The following is a 26,428-nucleotide window of genomic DNA, read 5'->3' on the forward strand; positions in this document are numbered from 1 at the left end:
GTAAGTATTATGAAATATTAAAACATCTTGTGTTTTATGTTATTTTACTTTTTATACTATTAATCATATTTTAGCGACATAAAGTGTGAGAAATATTATAAGATTTACAATTTATTATTTGATATCATAGTTGTTATTCAGTAAAATATGTATGTATAGGTAAATTATTACTAACTACTTCACTTGGTACATAATAATTATAATTTAAAAGTTATGTAATTGAATATTAGAGATGATTTTAAATGTTAACATTCTTTGATTTGATTTTATAGAGTATTAAGATAATATTATCTTCTAACTTTCTTATTCACTTTGTCGTAGACTTCAGGAAAGTTATGTTTACAATTAAGCTGGATTCTTATACTCTGATACAAATAATGATTAAACATTTTCTTGAACTCATATTCATTCAAATAAGTACCAACATACATCATCTTAAACCTAAAATTAAATTTGAAAACAAAAAACTATTTTAATTATACATATTATGTGGAATTTAACTTACCCTTTCAACTTGAGTACAAATAGTTCTAAATTCTTAACGATACTCGAGTTAAAATTGGACACTTTAGGCTCTCCATATAAACCGATATCAATGTACATTTTGTCTACTGGTGCATGTGAATGTACTAGACCGTTGCTCGGGCTTAAGACAGTTGGGCATACCCAAATAGGATAAATCTAAAATTACAATTTACACAATTTAAATTGTTGGTTATTGTGTTAATAAGATAACAATTGTATTTTTTTTTAGATTACATTTAAATGTTCATGGAATTTTTCCACGGACTCTTTCAGATTTGAGATAGGTAGTATGAAGTCATCTATAAAATGATGTTTATCATACAATTGTTTAATGGTATCTGTTTGTGTTAATTTCAGTAGTGCCACTTTTGCTGGCATTATCCATCCTAATAGATAACGAAATAATGGATGGTTTCCGAAAGGTATTATATCCTGTACACAAATATCATACTTACATTACAAATGGTCAAATGATATATAAAAAAAAATATTAAATTTTACAAATGTTATTATAACAGTTATTACCTGTACTTCCCAAAATAAAGAATTATTATGTCTAAAGTAATAATCTTTTAAAGGAATATATTCTTCGGTATGCTTCTGTGACAATAACAATGACTCAACATGCTTAAAAAACCATGGTTTATAAAATCGACCAATTTTGTTGACATTTTTCTAGAATATAAAAATTTATTCTCAAATAAATAATTAATACAAATTATACCTATTAAAGGATGTGAATTTAACGCACTAAAAACCATGGTTTAAATCCAAATTTATTTGTTTACTTAAAATAGGAACATTTATGCAAATATATTAAAAATGTATTTAAACATATTATGTGTTATATGTAGTATATGTACATTAAAAAATATAAGTAAATATACAAGTCACAAGATTACTAAAAAGCAAATAAAATGTTTGACAGAATCAGAGTTCGGATTGAAAAGAAATCGATACAGCAAGACTGAGCTCCCCTAATACTCTTTTATTTTTAGCTTAGGTCCTAATGTTTGTGAACTTTTATGAATGATAAAACATAAAACTAAGTATTATGGACATCAACAAAAAATTTAGAAGTATGCATATTATTAGTTATTACTTAGGTAATTATATTTATATTATATACTTGAAATATATGTTTTCTTTTTTTTATTAACCAACTGTAAAATATTTAATGATGAAACAAAAAATATAAATAACCCACAGTTTGTTTATCTTAGTACCAATGTCTATAATATTATGCAAAATAATATTTTGTATTTAAATAATAACATACCTACAACCCATTAATGTCCTATTGTCCTTCTTAAAATATTTAAGTAAAATATCATTTATATTGAATTTTAATTAAAATGCTTCGTCACTTAAAATCATTACCCCTTCACAGCTATGCTAATAATACAATAACTACCTTAGTACTATATCGTTTGTATATTGGTAAAGATGTATTAAAATATTATAATATTATGTAATTCATTACTGTGTTTTGATCGCCATCTGTCATTTGTCCAGTCATCAGAACACCTTCATTTTTACCAAACATTAATAGCTCGATAAAATCATTGTTTTCTACATCAATTGTTTCTGCGATAAGACTGGATTGGATTTTTTCCAAAGATCTAATTGGCCGATACTGGAGTCTGACGTATCTAAACAAATTTTAACGTACGATTTGTTTAAGAATTTAAGATAAACGCTAAATACGTACCTAGTGTAGAACAAACTGTAGTTATTATAATGAGAGTAAATTATTACTTTTTATTGTATGTTTGCAAGCAGTACAACTACTTAAAATAATAAAATATTATAATAATACAACATATCGTGTAAAATAATTTTATTAATTTTAAATGTAAATAGTCGGTAGGTGCCCAAAGAACGGAGAAAATTGTAAATTGCATCCAATACATTTCTATTTAGTAAATTACGTCTAGAAGTTTTTTTTATGTCATATTATTTCTATAATAATTATTTATTATTGGCTAAAGGACATCGCGAGGAGACGATTACATTTTTAAATTTATTATTATAATATCTATTATTTCATAACATTATTTATAAGATAAATAGACTATCTTCATTTTAATATGGAATAATAATAATATATTAACTTCGTAGATTACTAAGAGGTTATCATATCATTTTTACCATTTCATGGTATTGCAATAAAATCATTGATGTCAACAATATAACGTAACAACTATATTGATAAACGTTTGACTTTTATACAAGGTTACAATTAATGTTCAACTTTGTCCAAAATAATAGACATTTATAAATTCAAAAGTTCACTCGTATAAGATACTATGGATGCAAATGACCATACCCATTTTAGAATTCGAAAAAGGTCGTATACATTTATAAAAATATTATATTGAACTATTGAAGTAAATAATAACTATTTACTGGTTATAATTGATTATTCATTTTAAATAGGTACAATATTATTTATCCGGAAGTAACCACTCAAAACGGAACTTCAAAAGCCAAGAGCACCCACGAGCAATTTCGTATACGTGCGCCGCATCAGTTAGATAATTATTATAGGTGCATTTTTTTTTTATTCGTTATTGAAGTTATAGCGTTACTTACTTTTTCGCCGGTATTATTCTGATGTCGATAGCCGTCAAAAATCCCAGTGTGCCATACGAAAATGGAATACATCGGAAAACATCTGGATTCTCTGACTACAATATACGTCGCAATACATAATAATAATCGATAAGCACGCGTTAAATCATTTTCCATAAAAAATGTGTGTAAATATGCTACGAAATTGGATACAGGTACCTATTATATTATTTTTATGTTATTATACGATTACCTCTGAACATGTGATCAAATCGCCGTCAGCTGTGACGAGTTCGTATCGCGTACACGTTTTATGAAACAACCCGAATTTAAAAGACGAAGATTCCAATCCTATGCCCATAACTAATCCTCCTAAATCACGTGAATACAATATAATGTAATACTAATGACGCTTATCATTTTTATATTATAAATTTATAACTGTTTTTATTTTATCTCAAAATTATTTTAATAAAAGCGGGTATAGGTACCGATAGTCAAATCTTCCAATTCCAAGGCGACGGGTACTGTCCACCCCGATTGGATCAATATTGGAATTAATTGACCCACTGTAATACTTGGTTCAACCCTGACTGTCTAAAAAAAAAAGTTTATCGATTATCGAAGTAACTAAATAAAAGTTTGTTATTAGTTATTACTTTAAATCAATAACTATATTAACCAGGCCTTGTTCTAATGATCGGTATTCAGTATAGAATAGAAACGTAAGTCTTTATAGTCTGGTTATTTTACCCAGCAAATATTAACAGATGAGGTAAATTTATCAACTCTTTATTTTTATCAATAAAATAAAAGCGATCTCTCCTTTAAATTACACATCTCAAGTCTCAACGGGGTTAAACTTTAAAACTTATGACATATATATAGTATATACATAGCAATAAAAAGACACTTAATGTTTTGGAGAATAACCACAATAATATAATGCATTATATTATAAAAATATAATAAGCTGGCCTGTCGATGATTATTGCGATTATAATAATTTCACGGCTATACCGATCAATAATAATATACGATAATCGTTTACCCGATTGTGGCTATCGATAGAAATCATCTCATCCAAATGGACGTTTATGTTGAACATGCGTTTCTTGTACGTCATTTCAGCGATAGTCATACTTCTCCAACTAGGTCTGGCCGTACACATCACGCGGCCTGGAGCGTGTAAATTTTTATGCCGTACCTGCGCGAGAACAAAAAGTATAAGCAATTAACGATCAGTTAACATTCATACATAGCAATTATTGCAATAATAATAGCACAGTGTTTTGATATTATATTTAGGTAGTATATTGTATACACGTAGGTATACAGCGTATTCACCTCACACTGAATGTTTTCGACTTTTTTCTCGTGGTCAAGTCCGGTACTACGGCGGCGGCGTGACCATGATTTTTTTTCGAAGACTGCCCACATCTTTCCCAAAACGGTGCAAGGCAAGAGGAAGAATACCACAAACACCCATCGGTAGTTCACCAACACGTATTCCGTTAAAGTATCCGAATGCATGACAGTATTTGAATAATCTTAAGATACACACAGAACAATGTATAGGTACTAATAAATATTTTAGATTCTGAACGAAGTGATACATGTATTGATATTACAATAATGTGTGACGTGTGTGTATGTTTTTTATGTCTGTGTACACCCCAACTTGTCGAAATAATGGTTCAATTTAAAACTTCAAGAGTGGTTCCCTATGACAAAGTGAATATCCTTATTCCATGGTTTACACATTATGGAGGTCAAAGTAAGAAGTTTTCAGTAGTTTTCAAAAAAATCAGAAAAAACAACAAAAAAAGTGACAGAGAATGGAAGTTTCTTAAACATTTTTAACCCTAAACTTTAACCTTTAAACTGTTTATTTATTATTTCATGTACCTAATCAATTAATTTATTTGGTGTATATTTATCAATTCAATTTTGATTTATGATTTTATCAAGACATTTTCTGGTATTACAAAAAAATTAAGCGTTTTACCTAATATTAATAATAAATATTTTATTTATCCAAAAAATTTTATTGTTGACATGTCATTACATTTCCTACCGTATAAGACTACATTTCACCACAATTTACTATTTTTCTGAACAGTATATTCAATATTGTAAGCGCATGTTGCTGGTTTCCTTACCGACTTTGTTGTGAAGTTTAGGTATAGTTATCGGGTTTCGTCTAAATCATTATTCAAGATGATCACATATATGTAGTGAGTACTAAACGGTTTGATGGCATAATTTACGTGGTTATAAAGCTAGTGAGTAAAAACAGGAAAATTCGCAATCGCTATTCACATTATTCGCTAAAAAAAAAAAAAATACCTATTGGACGATTTTTGAATTTTCTGCTCCGAATTCTACTGCTACGACTTTGGTTTTTTCGGAAGAAAATAATGTTTTTCAGATGGACAGCCGCTATACTATGTAACGTCTAGTGTGTAGTGTTTTACAATCATAGATCTTATTCTTATACCAAGTTTAAGGTCAAAATACTTAATACACAATAATGTTTCACCTACATAATATTATTATCACCGTTTGTTAGTATTTGTACCGTTGTGTATTTCTTGTTCAACAGTCGATTTACTCGCGATCGTCTTCATGGGACCCTAATGATTACGACAAACGAACGGTCATACATCGGACAACGTTAGTTGTGGGCCTGAGTTTAAAAAAACACATGCTTATACAATGTATACGACGACAAGATTGTAGAAATCATAGGCATAATATTATATATATATGACTCGAAATTAAACATATTTCATATACCTAGGTACGTGTTTTACATATTATTAATAAATAATAATAAGTTTTTTTATATCAAATAGCATAAATAATTAATAGAAAATATAATTACATTTTTAAAATAATACAAAATGTTTCGTTTTTATTATTTGCCTGACTTGAAATAGGCATTTGACAAATATCTAGACTTGTAATGAAATTGCATAAAAATTAGTTTCTTTTACTAAATGCCTAGTATTTTAGTAAAATGCCCGATTCGATTTTATGTCTTCGATATAATATGTATAATATTATATATATAAATACATTATTTTTACTACGTTTGATACATAGGTACATACTATTTATATTTATACAGTATTATAATTATTAGGTATATTAAGGGGACGTTATGTAAATGCACGATTTTTCAGCATGAAAACATAACTACTTAAAATGTTAATATTTCGAGTTTAAAGTAGATTTAGAGTTTAGACCAAAAATACCTATTGCAAAATTAATTAGGTTTTTATTCGATCGCAAGACGTCTTGACGGGATTCTGGCGGCTCGGTGCGGGAATACAGTAACTGCGAATCGCATGATTCGAACGGTATGGGATCCTGGTCGTTTGGGACGGAAAAACAACCGACTGTGGGTACAAACGACATACGTTACATAATATTTACACCGATGCGGGGGCTGCGCTAGCGAGCGGCAGGAAACAAACGATGTTAAATTTAATTTAGAATAGTCGTCCGCTAACTTGAATTTTTACAATATTTTTGGGCCCCTTTCATATTTTTCCTCGAACTCAGTATCTATTCCTAATATAGTTTTATTTGTATTTGTGATTTGTATTTTTATATAACACCTAGCTGTTATATTATAATACGTAAAAAAAATGGACAAGTAGATTCCTCTTTGATAGAGGTTGGAGGTAATACTCATATTATTGTATGTATTATATTGTGAAAAACGATTCTAAGATGATTATCAGACTACCCATACTAAGTAAGATATATTTTTTATGCTGCAAATGTATTTTACTGTTAGTTTTACAACTTTTTTGATTTAATTTTAATTTAATTTAAAACATATTAGTATATTACATTTATTACATATTATTAATATTTAATTATTAAAAAAGTTTATAATTAAAGTTAAAACAATAAAACCATATTATGATACTGTTTGATGAAAATGTAGATAAATTCATTATAATATCAATAGACAGTATCTTAAAAGTTAAAACTAATCTACTTATTTCTAAAAGTTCATGCGTATAATAACACTCATAACATAGTACAATACTATATAATAAATAGTAATATATGTAAATATTTTGAATAATGAGCAATGGACAATGGTTTTGAATTATAATAAGTGTCTAACATTCAAACATTGTTACTTTTCGTTGAAACATATATTTTCGTCCTAATTTTAATTTTAAATGTCTATAAAAAATAATTGGGCATAAACATTTTTTTTTTTGAATTTTGGTTTCAATATTAAATACTTGTGTAAAACTTTGAACTAAATTTTCAAATCTGAAGTATGAGTTTTAGTTTCAAAATAATGTAGACAGATTTGGAATCTTGTAGATTTTTGTCAAAATTGTAACTTAAAATAATTTTTAAAATTATGACTACCTATATGTTTATGACATTTATGTATCTTTAATATTTGTTATTAACTATTAGAACAACTTATAAGAAACTTATTATTAGTAATGCTAAGTTAGTATTACAGTTTTGAGCTTTTTTTTATCCAGAGTATTTTCATTTGATATAATAAATTAATAAAATATGTACTTTATATATCCATATGCTTATATTATTACTGGCATTAGAGTGACGAATAATTATACGAGTTTATCAGCAGCTAGTCGTCCGACAGAATACTATAATACTATAATAATATAATAGCTCTACGAGATACGGAAATGCGTGGTGATCGCGCGAGGTAGCAGTAGGTATGGAATCCTGGTCGTTTGGGACGGAAAAACAACCGACTGTGGGTACAACCGACATGTAACATGATTACTTATAATGATTACATATTATAATATTTACACCGATGCGGCGTCGACGCCAACGAGCGACAGGAATTAAATTAAATTTAAAATAGTCGTGTGCTGACTTGAATTTTTACAAAATTTTTGGCCCCTTTCATATTTATGAATTATGAAATGAAGCTATTGTCTTTCTAGTTTCTTTTAAAAACTATAGTTTCTTACTTAACTAGATTAATAGGTATTTTCAAATTTTTATTTGAATTTTTCTCAATTATTTTAAAAAATACTAGTGATTTCAAGATAAACTATCTATAACTATAAAAAAGGATTCTGAGCGACGGTAAATATAAGGTATTATAGCCAGTAAGGTACTAAGTATATTTTACGGCAGGCCGAATTGATTTTTTACGAAAAGATTGTTTTTATTATCATATTAAATTATATATTGTGTTGTTATTATTAACTTTTGAGTTAAAAAATAATTTTATTACTGTACCTAGTGAGTATGAATAGATCAGTGGTATTAATAAGCTATAGCTTAAATTAAAACTAATCTAAATATTTTGATAATGTCATAGTACATATCAAATTTAATAATATAGGTAGGTACTTAAAGCTTTACAAGTTACAAGAGAATTATATTATAATGTATAAAAAACATTGATATAACATTTAGTTAATATTTCAAGTTGTTTATTTTTAAATTACAACCAAATAAAAAAAATAGATGTTGACAAGAAACTGGTTTTACGTAAAAATTCTTAATTTTTTTTTTAGTTTTTCCCAGTTAATAAGAAAATAATTGATACTTTTTTAGTTTTGCCCCCGAAGTTATAGTTTGATGATACATTTTTCTATTACATTTTCATGGCTTATTCTGCTCTGAAAGATGATGACAATTCACACTCACACACACACACACATACATATCATAAATTGTAAAATTAATACATTTATCGTTCATAATCTAAATCATAATAGGTATAGTTTTTAATATTTTTATAAAAAAACAATATCTTCCCTATATAGTACTTAATAAAATAAAATACAATTTATACTTAATTATCACTAGCAATAACTATGTATACATATACGATATACTTTATAGATATCAAATACGTATAGGTAGTAGGTACCTACATAATATAGTCTATATTGGTATTTTAATCATATATAAAAATAATAACAAATTCATTCAAAATTATGATATTTTTGCAGTACTGCAGTAGTGAACTCTGCCCTATATATATTATATGTACGACTGTACGAGTATAATTAATGTGGATATAATAACTAATAAGTAAGCTATTATATATAATTACATTATATTACAAAATACAAGTATATTACAATTAGCACATTATTTCTGTATTTATTAGGCAAAAATAGTTCAATTATAGAAAATATCAAAGTGCATGCAAGATAGTGAGGAATGTACCTACTAAGATGTATACATAATAGTCATAATACAACTATACGTCTATATAAGTAACAACTTACTATACATGACTATTATCTATAATATAAGTACCTATAAATCATATACCTAGTTGATAATTATATGTTATAACTTATAAGAGTTACAACAATTAGTGCCTGCGATTTAGGGGGGGTACCTGGGTGACAAGTCACCCGGCCCCAATTTGGAGCGGCCTTCAAATGTTTTGCTAGTTTGTATTTTTTTTATTGTAGAATCATAAAATTTTAAAAAAAGAATAATAAAAATTGTCATAATATTATCTATGTTATTGACTATTCGTACATTATAAACGCTATTAATTGTATAAGATAATTAATAACTTTATATGAGGCCTCTTTTTATTTAAATCCCCGGCCCCAAAATTTGTAAATCAGGCTCTGACAACAATATAATAATGGTAAACTGATACCCATTTTTTAGTCAAAATTGTTTTTTTTATCAACGGTTATTACTTATTATAGTATGATCAAGTTAATACGATTACCAGTTTAGAGTAATAAACTAATCATCGTCGTAACTTGTAAAATAAATAGTTATTATAGTTACCTTTCTTTTTGAGTAAAATGAAGTTGATAAAATGAATTTAGGTGCTTGAAGACTTAAAATTTAAATACTTAAAGAAGTACAAAAGCTAAGGGTTAGATTAGACAAATTTTGGCAACTTTACACTGAATATGTCTGCTCACGTACCTACATTTTATTTTAATACTATTACAAATTTACATTTATTAAGACATATTGTAACTGATACCTAGGCGTGTAATTGAATTTTTTATGAATGCTGATAACAACAATAGTATATTAAAAAATAGTGATTCTCATAACTATTAAAAGCACGTTTTCTCGATTAAAATGTTACTATAGGTTTCGAGCGTCATATCTATGCAACTAAAAAAATTTTATATTAGTAATTTTTCTTTCCACGAAAAAATTTAGTTCTTACATAATGCACATTTTGCATAATTACAGAACTAGGTACCTTTCTAATGTATAGATTATATTCGTAGGTAATTTATAAGTTTTAAGATAAAATAAACAAAACAATTAAAAAACAAGAATGTACCTATGAAATGCGTATACTACCTATATAGAATATATAGATAATTATTAATTATTATACCTACCAACAATTGAACAGGATATAAATCTTTTGTTTGCTCTTAGTTTTTGAACAGAATATTATAATATTATAAATGCAATACAATTTTTAAATATTGTAAGGATCTATTGTTGACAATGATGTAGGCCATACAGCCTGTAGAGATACAGGTTAATTATTATTAGTATATTTATTGCACATTTATAACTTTATATAAGGTGTGCTAATTTATACATTCAAAAATAATTCTGCAGACTTCAGAGTATTAATTATTATAGTATTAATTTGGCTCACCATGTAATATACATAGCCACATAGGTATATTATCTATCTATGTACATTGTACATATTTTATATAAACATTTTAAATAGGTTTGTATGGTAAATGGGTACTTATTTTTTTTTAAACATAAATTATAAATAAGTTAAAATTATACCTATTTAATGTCTTACACAGTTACACCTAGTAGGTGAAAAAAATATTTATGTTTTTACTTTTTAGTGATTCGTTAAGATGTAATGATTGTATTGGAAAAATAATGTTTAATATTATGTTTAACCATTATTATAGTGTTATAATATAGTAATATTATATTATTATTATTGGGTAATAATGTCGTATTGGACCATTAATACTTACTAGTTACCTATCTATCATTAGTTCATTATTGTCTAATGGTTTGTTAATGTAATATGTAAATGTTTACTGCTTATTATGACTGTTTATTAATAATAATAAAAGAATAGAATATTACAGATTACGAGGGAATATTTTCGCATCATTGTCGAATTTACCTATTGTCTGTGCCCCGGAAATCACGACAAAACTTCACTCCTTCGTTCACATTTCATTTCCACCGCTACCTACGTAAACGATAGTTTTGTAGGTTATACCGCCGATTTTTGTTTTCGTTGTGATTACGCTGCTTGAATTGTAAAATGTAAATGCCCTACAACTCTACTACAGCTCGACGTTCGTTATTTGATATTTCGTTAATTTGTTTGATAAACGATATTAAAAGATTGTGATAGAATATGGTTATTTTGTTTAGAATTATCCGAGAATTCTTACGGTTTTAACCTTTTAACGATAGGTATTTAATAAGTTGTTCGTTGGAAACGTAATTTGTAAATTGACGTTTGCAACATCAAACAATTTCTACTTTGAATTTCATCTTTAAGAATCAGATTAAAAACGATAACAAATATTACGTTCTACGTTCGTTCTGGTTACCTAATAGTATGCTGATCTCGGTGTAAAAACAACCATCTACGTTATACGATTTCAATAGCATCCGCTGTCAGAGCCATGGATCGTCCGATTTTAGTAAACGAATTTGAAGACATGGGAATGTCCATATCCGATGACATTATTGATGAATGTAAGTAATAATTAAAATTAATAAAATACAAATCTAATGTGGTTGTCTAGAGATGTTGCCTGAAATTTGGCATTTTTTTTTAAATTTGTTAGTCTATTGTCTGTTACATTTGTGACAAATAATGTAAATATTGAATTATTATGAAATTATAATAATCTCGATGAAATTATTATCATTTTTTTCTGATGAATATAGTTGTCATTTTATACTTAATGTGTATATAGTAATTTTTACTGTTTACTACTAAGTAAAGATTATTATATTACTCGTAGTGGAAATAATTATTTTCTTTAAAAAAACCTTTGTATTATTAAGTGATTTTTAAAATTAAATAAAATGTATACATGTTCTAGTCGTACATTCATGGTCTCATAGGTACAGATTGATTAGACATGATAAACCTTTGGGTATTGTGAAAACAATAGTGTACCTAATAGTTAGATTTATCACAAATTTACAAATAGCTATTAAGAAATTATTAAAAACTATTTGTATTACAATCATAGATTACTGATGTGGTAGTAAATTGTATTGGTGATATAACAATAAATGGATTTTTAGACATAAATTTAAATTTTAAAATTATATTTAAGCCTAGTAAAACATAGTTAGATTTTATATTTTAATTTTATTATATACATAGATAATATTATAAATTATAATAATAAAATGTTAGAAGTTCTATTCAATTTATCAGTGTTAGTAATGTATTAATTGAGTGAACTACCTAATATAATTTTTCATATATTTCTATACTTACCAATTTAGTACCTGTGTAAATGTTTTCCAGACACAATAATAAACTAATAAATTAAATTTTTATTTATCTGTTTTCTCTGTTGAAAGATTGTGGAAGTTTGCAAGAAGATAACATTTTATTTTACTTATAAAAGCCAACACAAAGAACAACATAATACTAACTAATAAATGATTAGGATTCTTGCTGACAATATTTTATGGGCTACTTATCATGATACATTATTTTATTGTTTCTTGTTTCAATAAATTAGCATTTCTTACATTATTCATTATTTATAAAATAGGTACATATATTAAATGATTATATGATGTAACCAAACTGTAAAAGTAGAAAAAAAAATTCTATTATTGCGTGAGTGGGAGGCGTATACCAATAATGTTTTATTTATTACAATTAATAAAAACTTTAAAAATTAAATCTATCTTTTTGTGTTAAATATTTTATTATTATTTAAAAATTAAATAAATATGTAAGAAGACAGGTATATTTAAAACAATAAAAACATTGTTTTGGTATACACCTACAGTATTATATTTAATTATCATACTATACAAACATATTATTAGTAATAAATTATTACATGTATTATATTTATATATTATATCCAAGACAATTGTGGTATCTTACATTTTTCCTGTATTACTATTTATCACTAAGCCTTACTGTCAATTTGATAACTTTATAATAATAACAATTCTTCTGCCTGTCATGATTTGTACTTTAATTAGTCTAGATTTATGCTTCTAGATCATTCAGTAAAGTAAAATATATAATATTATTTACATTTTATATTCTAATAAGTGTTAAATAATTATATTTGGTATAATTAAGTGTCTCGTTAAATTTAACAGCAAATCCTTCTGTACTCTATTTTGTATTTATCCGTCAGTCTCACTAATACTGATATCAGAGATAGAAAACATTTCATAGTTTTTGTAATATAACAAATAATTAATAGACATAAGATTTTCTTACATATCTTTAAACCTGGAATACTGATATCAATTTTTAATTTAAGACTTATTTAAAGAAAATAGCTTGAATTGAATTTATAAGTGTTTTAATAATATTTCTCTTGAATAGAAGTTACTTAATCTTTATTACAGTTAATTTTAATTATGCTATTTATTATATTATGAAATTTCCATACTACTTTGAGTAATGCTAGTTATTGTAATCCTCACAAAAATAACAACAACAAAATTTTTAATTTTTATATTATACACAAATTAAAAACTAATTATTTTACTTGTAACAATTAATTAATTTCAACATAGAGTAAAATAGAATAAAATCTTTAATAATTTCTTTTATAATAATAAACACAATATATAAAATATTACTATATTATTTTAATGACAAAAGATTACTTCACCCCGATACCACATGTGTTATTTTAGCTTAAAAAATTAATAAATATTATGTATATAATATTGATTAACTTTAAAATATTGATATTAAAGAAAGAATGAATACATTAATTATTACATATATATATAAACATAAGTACCTATCTATCTATGTAAGTGTAATAAAAATATTATAAAATTATTGTAATCTATACTGAATATAGTATACTAAAATATAATTTAGTGTTTACTGTGAGTCATATCTTAACAAATTCTTAAACCTAATAGATACTTTTTATTATTTTTTAGGTGTCATTGTATGTCATACACATAAAATATCTGCATCAGATTTAGTTGGATCTTGGATAGCATATTGTGCATCATCTCAAATCGATTCAAATGATTTAAACAAAGAAAGGCTTGCTACATTAGTTAAATCCTTCAAGGACGATGACAAAATAAAAGCAAATGACAAGTAATTTCTTAATATACTATAATAATAGTTTTAAATCTTTTAAAATATTATCATACTAAACCAAGTTATAATACCTAATAAAAAAAAAAAAAAAAATGTAATTTGTATGTTTGGGTTAATGGTTTTTTCTAAACTGTCGTGTGTTGAAAACATAAATTTTTTTGCTCATGTTGTAAGTATTAAATATCAACAATATAACATATTTATTATTTACAGGAAATTGATTGAAAACAAATCCAATTTAAATGAATCAGCAGCTCCTACACAATCAGTTGGTAGTCCATCATCATTGAAAGTAAGTAATTTATTTATTATTAAACTTTATTGATTGACTATGGTACAGGCTATGGGACACTTAATTTTTTTTTTATACTCGGTCAATAAAAGCATAGAATAATTGCAATATTCTTTATTTTTATTGACCTCTTGACATGCATTATAACTATTTAGTCTATCACAAGCAAATTAATTTGAACATTATTAATGACTTGGAGACATTATTTGGAATGAACCACTATAATTTTAAACAATATGTTGATAGTGACATTTGATATATTTTTATACAAACATTATGGAAGTACATGATTGATATATTTGTGTTATTCATTGTATATAAAATAATGTATTTAATTGAAATGATGAGAGTTTAAAAAAACACATAAACTGTTGTGCATTTATCATGTTACTTTTATATTTAGAGCTTAATAATCTAATGAGTATACAAAAGTTAAGTTATTGTTTTATGTATTGAATAAAAATGCCATTATGAAGATACGTGTAAAATAAATATTTATAACATTTTATAATATATTGATCGTATAACAGGGGTAGATTGTTAATATTTTTCAACAACATTATATTTTTTAAATTCTTTAATATTATTCAATTGTATGAATGTATAGTATTTAGTTAGTTTGGTATATTTTAAAGTAGGTTTTCTAATATTATAGATAAAAAATATAATTTTACAATTAAGTACAATTTTTTGTCGTATAATATTATTAAAGTGGGTCACATGGACATGAAGACTACCTTTTGCTGGTATGTTAATCTGCCCATAAGTATTAGTGCCTATCTTAAATTTATAATTATGTATTATGGTATCTTTTTTTCTCTGACAATTTTTAAATTCATGTTTAAATGATTGTCTGGAAATATTGTAGAATTTAATTTTAAAACATTAAACTATACAAAAGTATAGTAGAGGATACAGGGATTTTTTTTTGTTATTCGATGACAAAAGTAATAACTTTTTATTATTGTGTGAATCTTGGTCCATTTGTAAAATTTATAAAAAATTTAATTTAAATTATTTTATAAAAATATAAAAAAATTTTTATATTGTAATTTATTTATTAATTATTATACCTAATATATCTACAGGGTAAAAAGTTCTCATTTCACAAAATTGATAATATTGAATTTTTTTTATCACTGATGAAAAATCAAGTTTTCACTAGTAATATATCATATAAAAGTGATATGTTTATTTGTAAAAATATTTTTAAAGTATTAGGAAACAATTAGAAAAATTCTTATAAAAAAAGTTAATACTTAAAAAAATCTTTCTACTACATTTCAATGTTCTTACTGATGAGTAACGCGTCTTTAAATACTATATTATAGATTATTCAACTGTTTTATAATTCATGTTACATATTTTTGCTTAAATGCTCATGTTAATAGGTTAGAAGTAAAATATATTGCTAATAGGCACCTAAATAATATATTAATTCATGTTTGAATGTTTTTTTATTGTTTACTTTGATTATCATGATTCATAATAATATTACATAGTGCATTGTCATTTACTACTGATACTGCTTAATTTATCCATGTTATTCACTGATATACTGTTGATGGAAAATGATAATATTACATTTAAATAAGTAAATTACTAATTTATTCTCTGTATACATTAAAAAAATTAAGTTTATTGACTTTTATTAGGTAAATATTAAACTTTATTAATTTGCCTTTATCTATTAAACTTAATAATTATGATATTCTAAGTTTTTTTTGTTTTGGATTTAACTTTGTGCATAATTCTTGATACTTTGAATGTAAATATTTAAAATGTTGGTGAGCGCTGTGAAGTGGTACGGAGATACCCTGCAAAATGTTGGCCTACTACTCCACTCATCTTTCTATTTATACATACCTAATATCTATTTAAAAAATAATAATATAAATAAAAGTAATTACATGGTTAATTTCTTCTGACAAATATTACTGTTACTATTGATTTTTAATATTAGGTAGTCATACACTCATACTTAAAAAACTATATAAATGAATTATTTTTGGTTTGTTTTAGATCTTTTAAATTCAATTTTCTGATTAAATTATCATTAGTTTATAAATTTTTCCCCAAAATGTATGTATGTTATTACTATTATTAGTAAAAATGCTATTTTATTATTTTAATACAATTTGACTTTATCATGATGAAGGCTTTTTGTATGTTTATAATCCATTGTTAGGATATTGAATGCATACTATAGAACAATTATTTTGGTCTACTAAAAACAAAAAAAATTAGTAAAACGATCATAGGTTATTGTAATTAAAAGATATAATTTATTTAAAAAAAAAAAAAAATATTGAACTTGTCATAACTTCTTTATCTATTTCCTAGGCAACTGTTTGAAAACAAAATTCAAAAATTATACTTAAATTAAGTTCTTTAAAAACAGTGTTCAAAAAGATAAAAACATGTTCTTTCTCGGAGTTGTGGTGTATTTAGGTGGTGTACCCCGTTTTTATTACAATATTATAAGTTAGGCGTATAAATACAATTGTAAAATATTATTCAAACGGTCGGCGAGTGAGAAAATTAAATACCGATGTCGCGTTTCATATTTTTGCCTAGGTATATATTGTATAGTAAATCATATTATTAAATCAATAAACGGACGTGATGTCGTATCGTCGTGATTATAAAAACGTAATAGCAGCCTAAATATTATGCCGTCTGTACGTAATTCGTCGGCGCACGGCGCGTTCAACTAATAACGAGACAAAAAGTCCCAAACAAAATATGTTATTGACGGATATTGTGACGTGTTTTTTTTTAACGTTTGGAATTCCAACGAAAGTCGTGCTCTAAATAAAATGCGCGTATTGTGTGTGCGTACGGTATTATGTCAGTTGTATTATTTTTGACTACGCGTGTCGAGAAAATACCGGTACGAGAAACAAACGTCACCCGGCTCGGCGGGCCGTGACCACCGCCAACGAGATGTTGTGGTGCCGTGGTGGTTTGTCGAGTGAAATCTGAGAGACCGAAATCGATCGAAGGTTAAATAATAATTTATCGTCTATATTATATCGGCGTTGGTGTGCGTGCGCGCGTATTCGCCGCGTGTATCGTCCTCGTACGACACAACACATCGCCGGCACGAAATAATAATATTATTTTTGTTGTATTCGATTTTGAATCGTGTTCGGAAATATACGAATATAATATAATAAAAAAGACGGGTGTTTGGGACCGGTGGTGTGGCGGCGGCGTAACACAAAAGCGCGGTGAACGGTGCGCGCGGTGTTCGTTCGTGCGTCGGAATAATAACGACGACGACGACGACGATGATGATGATGATGATGATGGTGGTGGTGATGATGACGATAAAATAACGGGCCGTGAAAAGAAACGCTCCGGTGCGCAGGGCGATCGTCGTCCCGGTCAGAATTCAGTGGCAGCGGTGGCACAACTATGTGTCTATTGTGTCGTCCCCCCTAACCTTTGATTTCAAATTTTATAGTTTTGTACGAAATCATAATAATATTAATATAATAGTATAATATAGTACAGGACGTGCGACGAGTGCGTGTTCGATTGTTTGTTTTTTGGTATACCTATTATAGTTAATTTCGCTTACCAATGAATTCGGTGGTTACAATTTAATTCATTTTATTTATACAACCAAAATAATATTATTAGTTTATGTAAACGAATAGCTGATAATTCATAGAGTAACACATCTCTTACTAAACCTATATTTTACCTGAATACCTACCGCTATATTTATTTACTTTTGGCTGTTTAAATAACCGAATTCATACATACGATCAAAAATATCAAACAAAATCGACCTTTTTTTTTTTAAATACATCGTTTTGTTTGGTTATCGCGTCGCGTGATTGTTTACACGTTATTTACGTGTAAACAACACGCCTTTTAGGACGTACCCACGTACGATTATTCGAGTGATCTTCGAATTTTTATTGATTTCGGTTTGTGCAATTTCTTTTACCGCGTATACCTACAGCTCGGCGCACTCGAGATTCACACGCCCGACTTTCCGCCAGTCGCGCCGCCGAGTCCGACCGGATAATTATAGCCAAATAGGCAGTCGTATAATATTATATTATAGTACATTATAATACGCTCTGTGGTACTTTGATATTTTGACTTGGGTGTTTTATAACGTGTGGAACGGGGAACTCTGCGTGCGTGTGCGCGCGCTTACAATAATGTATTTTATTATTATTATTATTATTGTGCTGGAAAGCCGACTGGAATCCACCGGTTGCCGCCGCCGCCGCCACATCCTACCTGACGGCATTTGCGCGGCGGTCCCCTCCTCGTCACCCGATTGGTCGGTCGGTTTTTTTTCTTCTCTACCTTTCTATATACACCGCGTGTGTGCCGTCGTCTTTGCGCGCGCGCGCGCGCACGTTCGCGTGTGTGTTTGTTACGCGTATCGTTCAAGGCCAAAACGCCGCGGAGAGTCGGTTGTGTTCTATCCCGCTCGGCCGAGTGTGCGCGCGCGCGCGCGAGTAACTACTCCTTCCAGTGGCGGCGTCGGATGTCGGTTCCCTCGGTCGTCGTCCGTGCCGGTTGGCCGTTTGGCGTCTGCGCCTCTGCCGTTCATTTTCCCGTCGGTACCTAGTCCGCCTCGTCGTCGTCGTCGTCCACACGCCTGCCGTTTCTGGATCGCCGTCGCACGTCTCTGCTAACGGTAAAAACGTTCGATTTTCTCTTTTCTCCCGCATCGCACTCGGTTTCCAAGCGGACAGACCGACCCGCAAAACGTAAAATTTTTTTACTTTTATCGTTTTGTTAATTTTTCGAAACGACCGAGCCGCCGCCGTCGAAACGTTTCCCCCCTTTATAGAACGAGTAATAATGATTTCCCCCTTTGCGTTTCGTAATCGCCGCCGCAGTCAATTGGCCGCTCCGCCTGCCACACACACACACACACCAGTCGGTAATTATAATACGAGCAATAATGATTGTCGTCTGTGGAGGGAAAGTAGAACGCCGTTTGTTGTTATTATAGTTCAATTCGTACGACGCACACACGTAATGACTCTTTCCACACCGGCGTGTCCGGCACTGGTTCGCCGCAGTACGCGACGCGCGCACGTCGTCGCAGTATCGCACGCACGTTATACGGCGAGCGAGGACCCTCGGCCGCCGCTCTCTTTTCGCGTACGATTTATTATTTATTTTTTTTTTTCCAATTCCGATTTAACAATAATTTTATTCTTCCGTCGCGTGTCGTCCGGTCGTCTCTCGTTCTCCACGCAGTTCCACTGATAATAATATCGTCGTCGTATTATTTTGAGCGAAACCTAAATAGATTATACGAATTATACGACGTCGTTTTATTTTTAATCTTTTCGCACTGGGCTCCTTTATTATCGATTAAAAAAAAAAAAAAAAACAAGTTATTCATTTCGACAGATACCCTTGTCGTGTGCGTGTCGTCCGTAGTTTCGTCGCGTGTGACTATTTTTTCTTAATAATATAGTATTATTACTACTTTAACACGTGCAGAAACGTTATTACTTCCGATCGTCGTACTTGTTGCTTACGTGATCATTATTTTTTGTTACTTTTTGTATGTTATAATATTACCCACCATTCTTGACCTGTATGTTAAGCCGGGTGCGTTGGAAGTCGTTTTGGCGCAAGAACCTAGTATTTTGTAAAACCAATTTTTTTTTTAGCGTGTAAGTATACAATGACAATAAAATGTGTGTATGTGTGTGTGTATGGGTGACGTAAACGGTTTTCGTTTTTCACTGATACATGTCGCCGCCCAGCGTGTGACTTCGATGTAAACGATGCGTAATGTATAATGGTTAGACGGTCCGTGGGTGTTTTTCTAGTCGACACTGAATATTCAAAGCTGTGACTAGATCTACACTCATCAACTGCTTACCTGTTTCATGACAACTTACGTGCATCTAGTTTATTTTTCTGCGGTTGGGACTGCGCTCACTCTACTGTAAAATAATTGGGTATACCCACGTTGTTATATATAATTTTTAATATTATAGTTCGATATTTCGTTCCAATTATTTGTGTACCTATGTTTTTTGTGTGTTTGAACATTTCTAGGAACTACATTTTTGTATTTAATATATGTATTTATTACGTAATACGTTATGTCTTATTATACGGTGTCGTTTTTCAGTTGCATGTCTAAAATAAAAATAAATAACGTAGATTGTGGGAAATACTTCCAAACTTATTTATAAATTATTATTTTTGTAATTTATTGTTATGATTTTGTTCCCTATCTAATATTTTTCTTGAATTATTGTTCTTATTAAATATTATGTTTTATATCTACTTTATGTTTTAAATATAGCAAAACGATAAAAAAAAACGTTTTGTGTATTTATTATTTAAACCTCTTGTATTGTACCTAATATTATGTTAGAATCTAATTTGTATAAATAACTGAAAAAAATTGAAGTCGATTTGTTGGTTAAATGGAAACTATTACGTGACACCTAGTCCATAAACGTGTGTAGTATGAATATAATATAAAATACAAATTTTTATTAAGTTCATTCGACATTCTCTAAATTACAAAATTGATCGGTAAAAAGGGAAAATAAATTATCGAAAACTACAGTAATATAATAGTAATAATTATTCGATTAAATAGCTATACATATACAAAATTGTAATACAAATTAAATAAACTTTGGCGAGGACTATAGAGAAGATCTTAATAATTTCGTATACCTAATAGGACATCTCATCATTTCTTACGTCTAAAAGTTCTAAAATAGGTATTAATGATGGGATATTATACGGGTTTTGATGTACCTATATATAGAAGAAATAATATCGTATATTCGTTATTGTTTTGTAGTTTTTCTGACTATAATAATGAATAACGAAACAATTAAATAAAACTCGTAGTCAATTATATAGTGATTATTGACTAATATTCACTATTCGGTAAAATGTCATTTAAATTGTCGACGGAAAAATCAAATTTAAAAATTAACCTATTGATATTCAAATGTAGATTATATTTTAATGTTTAGAGGTATATTTGAATATATTATAAGTTTATTTTGACTTGTGTACGTTTTGTTGGTTTACAACGTGTTTATGTTGATATTTTAATGTTTATTTATTTATGTATGTAATATAAAAATGTATAAGTTTTAAGTGAGAAATTTAATGACTTAGTAGACAGCTAATTGTGTTTATTCTTATTTTATAATATAATATTAATAAAAATCAATAATAAAATGAACAGTACTTTGGCAATAATATCAACTATATGCAAATGTGTGTCAAAAATATTTTATTATGGTCTCTTTAACCCAAAACTACGATAAGTACCTGTTTATCAAGATTTTTTATATACCTAAGTGTATATTAAAGTTGAAAACATTACTATGTTAATTATAAAATATTAGGCTATAATAATGATTGATTTGAGACTCGAGTACGGTAGGTTAACGATGTATATTTTTTTAATTTCTTATGAAGGTTTTTAACCTAATTCAAAGAATGTTCAATTTTTTCATCATCTTCATTTGGTGTTTACAAAGATTGAAAATACAATGATTTAAAATGTTATAAATACTACGCAACAAGACATTTTAAATAATAATGATTTTTTGTTACTCATTCGTTAACAATTTTAACAGTTGTGAGATATACACGCCACGTTCGTTAAGAGTTAACATTTATTCTTATGGAATCAATTCAACCAATTATCACAATCCAACCGCCTATGATATAATTAAAAAAGATGCTGTTCGTTAAATCAATTGTATTTGATTTAATTAAACAATTTGATGTGTCCTCCTCTTATTATCCCTCTGCTGCAAATAATATTATGCATGGAGATGATAAATACCATTCAATGATGAGTGTGTATTAATTGCATTATGTTCTTGTATAAAAACAGTTTATGCCTTTAAAATAATAAGACAGTCAAGAATTTTAATATTATAATTATTTATAAATATTTTGAACTTAGCATTTTTAACAAGATTTATATTGCGTGCATATAATCAAAAATAATCTAATTGCTTTTTTATTTATATTTTTTTAGATATTAATTTATGTTATAGCTTTTAATAGTAGTGAATAAATTAAGAATACTCGTAAAAAGTTTAGCACAAAAAACTGATACTTCAAAACCCACTGTAGATACACCACACTCGTATAGGTAAATGAGTTCCGATAAAACCGTAGTACAAAATGCGATATCTTAATGATCTGTTTTATGAAAATACCTAGGTACGATCTTAGGATTAAAATTGTCTTCATAGTTAAAAAACAAATTGTATTTAGTATAAACATATATATATATATATATATTTGAGCTTATTCAATTTTGTAATATATGTAATATGTATATCTGGACTGCTTGGGCGTTTGATTATTAAGTACAGTGTAAAAATGCGTTGTTTTTAGTTTTTACCACTGTGTTAATTTTTTTTATAATAACTTTAATGTCGTAGTTCTACAAAATCGAGATTATAAAAATGAACCAATTTTTTTTTTGTTTGATAATTTATAAACTACGCTTTTTTATGTACTGTAAACAAATTATAATTCGTTTTAAATCAATTTATATTTTGATAAATATGAGACAGACTCTGATTTATCTATAGCACCTAAAAAGTGTATATACGAGTGTATCAGTTACAGTATTATGACACGCTATAGTAAAATGTCTTTATTTGCCTACCAAATTGAATACTTTTCTAAATAATATGGATATTGAATGATATTGTAATTTTTATTCGTTACATATATTTGATATATTTGTATGTGTTTTTAAATAACAATAATAGTGATGCATGATTTATACTTTCTGAAAGTCATAATTTATGTTGAATTGATAAATAATATGCTTGTTACGTTTCAGAATACTTATGGAACTAATATTATACAAATCGAAAACGAATTCAAAGTGTCTGACATTATTGATGAAGATAATATAAAAGAGTATGTATACCAAGTATAATTTTATTTTAGTTATATCTTTTATTATTATTGATCGTTTAAGTTTTTTTCTTATGTGTTATTTTAATATTTAAATAATACATTTTCCACGTTGGTTCGATGTATTGACTACATAGCCAGTATAGTTAAACGGCGAACCTTTTCTGTTATACATTATCTAAGTATCAATATATTTTGTATTAAATGTAAGTAAAAGTAGTATAATTCTTTTCTTACGAACAGTAATTTTAATAAATGCGTATTTGCAAGTTTAGAATTTAAGTTGGTTACACACATAAGAGTGCTTAAAGCTTTATAACTAGGTATACATTTATATCACTATTATTATGTTAATTAGTTACGTTGATTATAACTATTACCTACTTATTTATATGTTAAGTGTAACACTAAATATTTTTTGTCATAAAATGTGCGCATATATATAATTATACATTATACAAACACATATTATAATATATATGGGTGTGATTATAATTTATAGTAAAAAAGAGGTTTCTCATTCTAAAAACAGAAATTTGTATCAACATAGGATACTTCTTGAGTGTAGTGTATAAAGTTTCAAGAATTTTAAGACATGGTCTTAAAGTATACTTACAAAGTCTGAAAATCAAAATTTAATTCATTTTTTAATAAAAGAACATGTTTGATGCTCTGTATAAAATATATTCTAATACTAGGTATTATATTTGTTTAGATGGTATCTAATACAAGATTTCTTGTACAATTTTTTATGAGCGATTTAAGTTCAAAATTTTACTAAATTGGATATTTATATGTAAAATAATAATTTTTTCTCAAACTATTTTGTTAATTAAATATAGTTAATCGTTAAAACTTGTAATATTTCTAGTAACGTACGTTATTCAATTTTTTAAATTACCATTTTCTATCAGAATGAAATTTAAAAAATATTTAGACTAATTTTAAATTGTTTATAGATATAAAAAATTATTTTGAATTTTTTTTAATGTTCATAAAAATTTTAAGGCTGGCCATGAAACTGAATTGTATATACGATTTCAGATAAGTTGTTTCTATAATAAATCTGAAATATTAATAATTTATAATTGATATAATTTTTTTAAGTGTTTGAAGCTTAATTTTTGATAAAATCCGTCATAATCACGAATGTTTAAAAATCATTTAGTTTAGATAGATCATTATTTCAATGTTATTTCTATTTGCGAAAATTTTAAATTTTATTCAAATTTCATGATTCAATATATTTTTTACTTGAATTTGATTTTTAATTTTTCACTTAACAGTTGCTTTGCATGACCTAATATTTATTGTATATAATAGTATATAACATACATGCACCTGGCGTTTGACCTCTAAATGACAATTTATATATTATGTTCATCTATAGCTGACTTGTACATCATTCATGTTACACCTGTCCTCTGCCGACAGAACGATGTACTTGTATACAAAGTACAAGTGCTCATTTTATTATATACTTAACCTGTACCCACATAATATTGTGGTTGATTAGGTATTATAAAATATGTCGTTATACTCGTAATTACGTATTTCTATTGCTCTGTTCTTATATTTTCACGAAGAGTATTTGATTGATAAACATATTACATACTGTAGGTAATTTTAAAAGAAAACTTCTAGGTAGTATATAAACAGCTATAAATATTATAAGACACTTCTTTTCTACCTCACCAATATGGTATAATAATATTGTCTATATTATTTTGTAGACGTCGTATTTTATAGTATACATATTAGTTATTAGTTATTACTTATTGATAAAACCTTGACGAATCCTAATTTCTAACTTAAACTCAAAATCGGTAGATAATGATACTGAATCAATAAACAAATATAGTCAATATAGATCTATGAATGTAGAAACATTAATATTGCTATTATTATAATTTAGAGAAAATGAGTTTTCTTCTACTGGAGATGTCACGTGCAGTTTTGGTCTGGAAAATATTAATAAAAATGATCCGTCGGTTTGCGTGGAGAAATTGTCCTTAACGAAACAAGAATTATGGGATAACTATGTATTTGGTCAAGTAAATTATCAAAAATTTAATGATCATGTTCAGGAATTAGTGAATGATATTGTTCAGAAAAATGACCTAAAACTTGTAACATCTTTGTCTGGATTGTACTGTGGAAACAACGTAAGTATATATTACTTCGTATATTATTGTGTATACCTATACTGTGTGTTTATTTTAACAATTATCATTCATTATTTTATATAATTTGAAAAATTATCAACAACAAATTTAAAAAAATATATATACCTATATTTAATTTTACCCTTTTTTACTATTATTTTTTCCCTTTTTACTTTTATATTATATTTCTAATCAGAATATATTTTTGAGTATTTTGAATATTTCGATGCATGCCTATACGGCCTATACCTAATTTTGAAGTTACTTATATAACTTGTAAATATTTTCGGAATATTAAATTAAAAATATATTGTCATTAAAAAAATTAAATACTTTTAAAATAGTAAAGAAAACTATTTAATAGTACCTATAAAACTTTTTATAATTATAATTTCTATTAATTTTGATTGAAATCCATGTATGATATTAATTCCATACCTATTTGCAGTACCTACCATAATAATTAATAATAATAAGTTGACTTAAAAAATATGTGTGTATCCTAATTATAATGTTTACTGAAGTGTAGTAATATGCTAATATAATAATTATATTCAACAATAATGATAATTTATACAGAATGCTATCATAATAAACAATAATTGATAATATATATTATTTGATATTTCA

General features: G+C 27.2%; 2 protein-coding genes across 3 annotated transcripts in view; one reads left to right on the plus strand and one right to left on the minus strand.

Annotated features, from left to right (window-relative positions):
• On the minus strand, nt 1–12,741 carry LOC114128394 (delta(24)-sterol reductase-like). Of its 2 annotated transcripts, none has more exons than XM_050205126.1 (11): nt 12,590–12,741; nt 4,447–4,649; nt 4,151–4,306; nt 3,591–3,696; nt 3,353–3,471; nt 3,121–3,215; nt 2,009–2,177; nt 1,051–1,200; nt 760–957; nt 506–681; nt 1–441 (listed from the first exon to the last, which is right to left on the minus strand). In XM_050205126.1, the coding sequence occupies exons 2-11, from the start codon at nt 4,630–4,632 to the stop codon at nt 288–290; spliced, it is 1,509 nt and encodes a 502-aa protein (XP_050061083.1). In that variant the 5' UTR covers nt 4,633–4,649; nt 12,590–12,741; the 3' UTR covers nt 1–287. The 2 variants fall into 2 exon arrangements, with proteins under 2 accessions (XP_050061083.1, XP_027848709.2); XM_027992908.2 differs by lacking the exon at nt 12,590–12,741 and adding an exon at nt 9,895–10,103 and having other exon boundaries at nt 2–441.
• Nucleotides 11,371–26,428, plus strand: part of LOC114128395 (DNA polymerase alpha subunit B) — a 17,391-nt gene continuing 2,333 nt past the window's right edge. Inside the window, exons 1-5 of the mRNA XM_027992909.2 lie at nt 11,371–11,829; nt 14,248–14,413; nt 14,630–14,708; nt 23,557–23,636; nt 25,549–25,798. Coding sequence (XP_027848710.1) covers nt 11,757–11,829; nt 14,248–14,413; nt 14,630–14,708; nt 23,557–23,636; nt 25,549–25,798 — 648 coding nt within the window. The 5' untranslated portion in view covers nt 11,371–11,756. The remainder of the gene's footprint in view (nt 11,830–14,247; nt 14,414–14,629; nt 14,709–23,556; nt 23,637–25,548; nt 25,799–26,428) is intronic.

Source organism: Aphis gossypii, chromosome X (genome assembly GCF_020184175.1).
Source record: "Aphis gossypii isolate Hap1 chromosome X, ASM2018417v2, whole genome shotgun sequence".
Lineage (NCBI taxonomy): Eukaryota > Metazoa > Arthropoda > Insecta > Hemiptera > Aphididae > Aphis > Aphis gossypii.

What these genes read in the sequence shown, in the direction of transcription:
- LOC114128394 (XM_050205126.1), bottom strand. Translation starts at nt 4,632, where the DNA reads ATGCATTCGGATACTTTAACGGAATACGTGTTGGTGAACTACCGATGG. An exon ending in ATTTGATCACATGTTCAGAG is followed by an intron (nt 3,216 to 3,352) that starts GTAATCGTATAA and finishes CGTATATTGTAG; the next exon opens with TCAGAGAATCCAGATGTTTT. An exon ending in CTTTATTTTGGGAAGTACAG is followed by an intron (nt 958 to 1,050) that starts GTAATAACTGTT and finishes ATTTGTGTACAG; the next exon opens with GATATAATACCTTTCGGAAA.